Source organism: Carcharhinus amblyrhynchos, chromosome 34, assembly GCF_965287045.1.
Source record: "Carcharhinus amblyrhynchos chromosome 34, sCarAmb.v2.hapA, whole genome shotgun sequence".
Taxonomy (NCBI): Eukaryota; Metazoa; Chordata; class Chondrichthyes; order Carcharhiniformes; family Carcharhinidae; genus Carcharhinus; species Carcharhinus amblyrhynchos.
This window is the reverse complement of record NC_137357.1, coordinates 5720458-5727669: the sequence shown is the minus strand read 5'-3', so window position 1 is coordinate 5727669 and position 7212 is coordinate 5720458. Positions and strand designations below refer to the sequence as shown.

The 7212-nt window shown below is 52.2% G+C and overlaps 1 protein-coding gene and 1 non-coding gene across 2 annotated transcripts in view; one reads left to right on the top strand and one right to left on the bottom strand.

Annotated features, from left to right (window-relative positions):
• Nucleotides 1-1703: 1703 nt before the first annotated feature.
• Nucleotides 1704-7212, bottom strand: part of LOC145361168 (cGMP-dependent protein kinase 1-like) — a 99513-nt gene continuing 94004 nt past the window's right edge. Inside the window, 3 exon segments of the mRNA XM_080216787.1 lie at nucleotides 1704-1971; nucleotides 2382-2448; nucleotides 4474-4536. Coding sequence (XP_080072913.1) covers nucleotides 1873-1971; nucleotides 2382-2448; nucleotides 4474-4536 — 229 coding nt within the window. The 3' untranslated portion in view covers nucleotides 1704-1872.
• Nucleotides 3578-3769, top strand: LOC145361462 (U2 spliceosomal RNA). The gene has a single exon (XR_013889833.1). It is a non-coding gene; the product is annotated as a U2 spliceosomal RNA (small nuclear RNA).

The window sequence follows — 7212 nt, the reverse complement described above, 5'->3', positions numbered from 1 at the left end:
TCCCAGCTTGGGTCAGAGACAGTTCTCAGCATGGCCAGTTGCTTGGAGAGGGACTTGCATTGAGGTGGTGGTGTTCTTATCTCTGTGGCTCTTGCCCTCGGTGGTAGAGATCATAGGTTTAGAAGGAGCCTTGGTTAAATGCTGCAGTGCACCTTGCAGATGGTACACATTGCTGCATCTGCATGTCAGTGTTTGAGGGAGTGGATGGTTAAAGTGATGGATGGGATCCCAATGGTCTGGTCTGGACTGGACTGCGTTCTCCAAGCAAGTGGGGAATATTCCATCACACTCCTGACTTGTGTCCTGTAGACAGGGGACAGGCTTTGGGTAGTCACGAGGTAAGTCGTTAACAGGAGTGCTGTTATTGCTTTGTGCACATTCTCCTTGATCAATTCCTAGTTCCTTTTCTTCCTAGTTCCAATTTCACATCTGCTTAAAAAGTCCTTTGTTGGAGACATGTTCAGAGTGTCATTTGTGCTGAATTATGATATTCTGTGCTCTGAGATATGTAGCCACTTGTCAAACCAGTGATGGTAAAATAGTAGATGATGTGGTTGATAAAATTTAAGGCAGAGATATCTCTGATGTAAACTTACAGTATAAACTAAATTGTACAATTTTCGATAGATCTTGGGGATTTTCTCAGCAACTACATTGCAATATTAATGTAAACCTACATGTGGCTAATTAGAATAAATAAGGGAGGCAGAAACACTCAGGGGTGGTGAAATACATATCTTCGAAGATGGCTGAAAAAGCACATGGGATCCTTGACTTTATTAATAGAGACTATAGAGTACAAAAGCAAGGGAGTTATGTTAAACCTTCAGAAAACATTGACTTGGCCTCAGCGAGAGTATTGTGTTCAGTTCCAGACAGCCCACTTCAGGAAAGATGTCGAGAGATTGGAAGAGTTGTGGAGGTGATTTACAAAAGGACAAAGGAACTTCTGTCATGTGCAGAGAAGCTGGGGTTGCTCTCTCTGGGAAGAGGTAAAAGTTAACGTAATAATGGGAAATACTGTTCGGAGGATCAGTGAGCAGAGGACACAGATTGAAGGTGGGATGACTTGAGATACAGCAAGTTGAAATCTGAAATGTATTAACTTAGAGGCAGACTGGATAGCAAACAAATGACAAGGAAGGTGTGGGGATTAATTAGATAGCTCCAGTGAAAGGTGAAGACAATGGCATGAGTTGTCAGAGGCACTGGAAGCTGTTCACCTTCTTTGGGATGGGGGGGGGAGGGGGGCATAGCTCCAAAACCTTCTGAGCTTTGAGTCTTCCCTTGTATTTGATTTCTAGATTAAGTGAGTGTTTGCCATGTTTTTCTCCATTGTGAGTTTGGGATCTTTGCAACACAAACTCGCCATGACCTTCCACAGTGGTGTAGAGGTGACTGAATGCCAAGGCTGCAGTGCCTTTATCTTGCAGGCAAAGACTGGAGACCAGCGGGGCTCAGTGACCTTGCAGTGCCAGTAACAATAGCTGTGTCATCAGAGAGAGAAAAGCGTCTGAATTTAAAGATCACAGTTACAATGGCACTGCAACTCATGGACCGAGTCAGTGGGTGACCATTTTGCTGCTCTGTCTCTCAATAGAGCAAGGGCTCTATTCAAAACGTGACCCTGAGAAAACAGGTGAGTTTCCCATCTGTGAAATGGGTACATTTTTGACTTAGAATACACTCAGTCCACCCGTTAATATGGAGAAATACTGTACTGGAAAACATTTAATTCACGTGTATCCAAAATCTCTCTCTTCAGACAGAATAGCTTCCTGAGCAGCGTCCTGGTCTTGTCCATGCTGCTCAGACAAGTTCCGATGTTGCACTATTTCCTTCCTCTAGTTTCAGCAGCTTGACGGTCAGATATTAAAAATCCACATCCCACCCGGAATCCTCATCAGGAGCTTCCTCCTCTGTGTCCAGTGGGAAGGTGTCAAAATTGCTGGTATCCAGTGGGCCAGTCACCTGCAGTGGAGAAACACGATACTAAATGCAAGTCTGAATCTAAGAGAACTTGCAACTGGTGCCCTCACTTGTTGATCTGCAACTTGAGACATTGATGAGGAACAGGAGGATTGGAGTTACTTGCCCATCTTTCCAGTCTTATCTGTGAACAGGGAATGATAATCCAGGTAAGTCTGGGAGCTGTGCAGTTTGCTAGGGGAGGTATGAACTGGCAATCCTCACAGTGTTGGTGTGATGCTGGTGTTGGACTGGGGTAAACACAGAAGTCTCACAACACCAGGTTAAAGTCCATCAGGTTTCTTTGGGGGTAAACGCCACTCATTATTGCCATGAAGCTCGTGGTGTTTACTCCCAAATTAACCTGGTGTTGTGAAATCCTCTCCCTCTATTCCTCCTTTGCCTGTACTTACATCAGGAATGATGGGGGCAGTTAGTGTTCCTTTCCTCAGTCCTTCAAAGTTGAAGCCTTCGAACCATCTACAAGAGAAATTGAAGTGTAGTGAGGAGCCATTGCAACATGGGGATAAAAGCTGCTGGAATTTGGGATTCCCGCAGAAATCTCTACAGTGCAATAGGAGCCAGTCTGCACTGATACCTGCTCAATTTAGCATAGCCAATCCACCTAATCTAGAGAAATTATGCAAATTCCCCCTAGTCACCTGAAGCCAGAGACACACATATCCTGTCTCTGCACTCTCAGGTTATTTCCAATTCATTCAATCTCTGATTGGATCAGCGCTACACTCAAACAGAGCATCAATTTGTTCAGGATTCCCAGTTGAGGAACCCTTGCTTTAACCCCATTTTATTTGGATGCTACAACCCTCCCTTTGGTTAGTCAGGCACAGAGCTGAGGATACCCTTTCCCTCCCTCTGTACATCAATCTCTGAAAGCCTGACCTGCCTACCAATATTTGATTGCAATCCAGTTCTTTCACTTCCAAATTTTCCCAATCCTGCTCTTCTTTGAGCCAGGTTATCATGGTGATTTCTGCCTGTACCTCTCCAACATTATTGAAAACCACTGCTCTTCCCCCACCCTGGACCCTTCCTATTTGTTAACAATTCCAGTGTCATTCGTATGCCCATTTGCTGCCACATTAGTTTAAATCCTGCTATTGCCTCAACTCACCTTCCAGCAGTGAGGTGGAAACCAGTCCCTCTATACTGCTCCCAATGCTTGAAGGGTCTTAGTGGAGGGCAGCACAGTGGTTAACACTGCTGCCTCACAGGGCCAGGAACCTGGGTTCAATCCCTGGCTTGGGTCACTGTGTGGGTTTCCTACCACAGACTGGAAGACGTGCGGGTTAGGCAAATTGGCCATGCTGAATTGCCCCTTAGTGTTGGGGGACTAACTACAGTAAATGCATGAGGATAGAGCCTGGGTGGAATTGTGGTCAGTGCAGACTCAATGGGTCAAATGGCCTCCTCCTGCACTACACTAAAATTGCTGGTATCCAGTGGGCCAGTCACCTGCAGTGGAGAAACACGATACTAAATGCAAGTCTGAATCTAAGAGAATTTGCAACTGGTGCCCTCACTTGTTGATCTGCAACTTGAGACATTGATGAGGAACAGGAGGATTGGCGTTACTTGCCCATCTTTCCAGTCTTCTCGGCCTTTTGGCTAAGATCAAGTGTAGTATCGACATGCTGCACTTGGTTGAAGTCATTAGGTCACATTTCAGCTTCATTTGAAGCAATTTTTTAAAGCGGCATCTCGGCCATTTGGCTAAGATGCAAATAAGATCAAGCCCTGGAGGAGGAGCTGCACCTACTCCAGTCAGCTTGGATCATGTAGATCAAGCCCAAGACAGGAGGTGAAAGCCCTGTCTTGTCAGCTTGGATTAGGAATGTCCCAACTTGTTGGGACTCTGAATTGGGTTTAATTTGACTTGATTGGATTGGAATAAAGTTTAAAAAAAAATCTTTCCAGTCTTATCTGTGAACAGGGAATGATAATCCAGGTAAGTCTGGGAGCTGTGCAGTTTGCTCGGGGAGGTATGAACTGGCAATCCTCACCGTGTGGAGATGCTGGTGTTGGACTGGGGCAAACACAGAAGACAGGATATGTGTGTCTCTGGCTTCAGGTGACTTGGGGGAATTTGCATAATTTCTCTAGATTAGGTGGATTGGCTATGCTAAATTGAGCAGGTATCAGTGCAGACTGGCTCCTATTGCACTGTAGAGATTTCTGCGGGAATCCCAAATTCCAGCACTAAATTCTCTGTGTACCAGAACAGGCACTGGAATGTGGCAACTCGGGGATTTTTACAGTAACTTGGTTGCAGTGTTAATGTAAGTCTGCTGTGACAGTCATTAATGAAATCATTGTTCCTTTCAGCACAAGCACCAGGCACTGTGAGTTATCTTGGAGATTACTACCTAGAGTTTCTGCTTTCTATCTATCTCCCTCCCTAGCTTTTCCTATTGATCCTTCAGTATGAGCCCACCCAATCTGCAGTGCCCATAATTTCTATGGAACTGTTTGTGTGAGACTCACTTGTTCTTCTGGATGTCCCTCACTCCATTCTTTTGGCTGCCCAGTCTCTCCGAAGGGATATCCCTGTGGAAAAGGATCCAGAGAGAGTTAGTGAGATGACTGACCGCACAGCGCAGGTGACTAGAGCACAGCAGCTGTCTTGTTGGCATTGCTATTGCCAGACCAGAAACAGGCTGAATCTGCAGCTTTATTTAGCCTTAATGTTGCTGCACTCATTGAAATAATTATTGATCTTGCTTTGTGTGTGGTGCATCGAGAAATCTGTTAGCAAAGAATGAGAGTTATATAGAGGTTTACAGTGTGAAAACAGGCCCTTTGGCCCAACTTCTCCATGCTGCCTTTTTTTTTCATAAACCATGAAGCTAGTCTGAATTGGCTGCAGTTTGGCCCATACCCCTTCAGACTCAGGTACTGATCTAAAAAGACAAAATTGTACCTGCCTGAGGTATCTCTCCCCTGTCACCATAAACCTAAGCCGTCTACTTTCAGAGTGCCCCACTTTTGGAAAAGATACCTGATATGTAGGCCTCATTACTTTATAGACCTCGCAGCTTCCAAGAAAGAAAAAGTTCTCTGCACACTCTTTACCAATAAAATCTCGGCTCCTTTCAAAACTTTCTCATTTTTTATTTGAAAGGGGGGAGGGGAGGGGAGAGAGAGAGGAAGGGAAGGGAGAAGGAGAGGGCGAGGAGGGAGGGAGGGGAGAGAGAAAGGGTGGACAGAGGAGGAGGGAGGAATAGGAGGGTGAGGAGAGGGAGAGAGGGGAGGGGAGACGAGAGAGAGGGAGGGGAGAAAGAGAGAGGGAGGGAGAAAAGAGGGAGAGGGGAAGGGGTGGGGAGAGAGAGGGAGGGGAGAAAAGAGGGGAGAGGGGAGAGGGAGGGGGAAGGGGTGGGGAGAGAGGGAGAGGGAGGGAGGGAGAGGGAGAGGGAGAGGGGAGGGAGGGGAGGGGAGAGGGAGGGGAGGGGGGGAGGGCGAGAGGGGTGGGGAGAGAGAGGAGGGGGAGGGAGAGAAAGGTGGGAGAGGGAGGATGAGAGAGGGGAGGGGGGAGGGTGAGAGGGGAGGGGAGGGAGAGAGAGGAGGGGAGGGGGGGGAGGGAGAGAGGGGAGGGGGGAGGGAGGGGAGGGAGAGAGAGAGGGGGGGAGGGAGAGGGAGGGAGAGGGAAGGAGAGGGAGGGAGGGAGAGAGGGAGGGGGAGGGGAGAGGGAGGGAGAGAGAGAGGAGGGGGGGAGAGGGGGGGGGGAGAGAGGGGAGGGGAGAGGGAGGGGAGGGGGGAGGGAGGGAGGGAGGGAGGGAGAGAGGGGAGGGAGAGAGAGGGGAGAGGGAGGGGGGGAGAGGGAGGGAGGGAGAGGGAGAGAGGGGAAGGAGAGGGAGGGAGGAGAGAGGAGAGGGAGGGAGAGAGAGGGGAGGGAGGAGGGGGAGGGAGGGGAGAGGGGGGAGGGAGAGAGAGAGAGGGAGGGGAGGGGAGGGGAGGGAGAGAGAGAGGGGAGGGGAGAGAGGAGGGGAGGGGAGAGAAGAGAGGGGAGAGGGGAGGGGAGAAGGGGAGGGAGGGAGGGAGAGAGGAGGGGAGGGGAGAGAGGAGACAGGGAGGGAGAGGGAGGGAGGGGAGAGGGAGGGAGAGAGGGAGAGGGGGGAGGGGAGGGGGAGAGGGGAGAGAGAGGAGGGGAGAGGGAGAGAGAGGGGAAGGGAGGAGGGAGAGAGAGAGGGGGAGAGAGGGAGGGGGGGGGAGAGAGGGAGGGAGGGAGAGAGAGGGAGAGAGGGGGAGGGAGGGGAGAGGGAGGGAGAGGGGGGGGGAGGAGGGGGAGAGGGAGGGAGGGGAGAGAGGGGGGAGGAGAGGGAGAGGGAGGAGAGAGAGAGGGGAGAGAGAGAGAGGGGAGGGTGAGAGGGGAGGGGAGAGAGAGAGAGAAGGGAGGGAGGGGGGGAGGGGAGAGGGGGGAGGGAGGGAGGGAGAGAGAGGGAGAGAGGGAGGGGAGAGAGGGGAGGGAGAGAGAGGGAGGGGAGAGGGAGGGAGGGAGAGAGGGGTGGGGAGAGAGGAGGGGAGAGGGAGGGAGGAGAGGGGAGAGGGGGAGGGCGAGAGGGGTGGGGAGACAGGGAAGGGAGGGGAGGGAGAGAAGGGGAGGGGAGAGAAGGGAGGGGAGAGGGAGGGAGGGAGAGAGAGAGGGGAGAGGGAGGGAGGGAAGAAAGGGGAGGGGGAGGGAGAGGGAGGGAGGGGAGAGAGGGGGGAGGGGAGGGAGGGAGGAGAGGGGGGAGGGGAGAGAGGGGGGAGGGGAGGGAAGAGAGGGGGGAGGGGGAGGGAGGAGAGGGGGAGGGGGAGGGAGAGAGAGAGAGAGGGGAGGGGAGGGGAGAGGGGGGGGGAGGGGGAGGGAGAGAGAGAGGGGAGGGGAGAGGGGGGGGGAGGGGGAGAGAGAGAGGGGAGGGGAGAGGGAGGGAGGGGAGAGGGGAGGGGAGGGGGAGGGGAGGGAGAGGAGAGGGAGGGGAGAGAAGAGGGGGGAGGGGAGAGAGAGAGAGAGAGGGGAGGGGAGAGGGAGGGAGGGGAGAGAAGAGAGGGGAGGGGAGAAGGGGAGGGAGGGAGGGAGAGAGGAGGGGAGGAGAGAGAGAGGGGGGAGGGCGAGAGGGGTGGGGAGAGAGGAGACAGGGAGGGAGGGGAGAGGGAGGGAGGGAGAGGGAGAGGGGGAGAGGGAGGAGAGAGGGGAGGGAGGGGAGGGGAGAGGAGAGAGGGGAGGGGGGAGAGGGGACCGGGAGG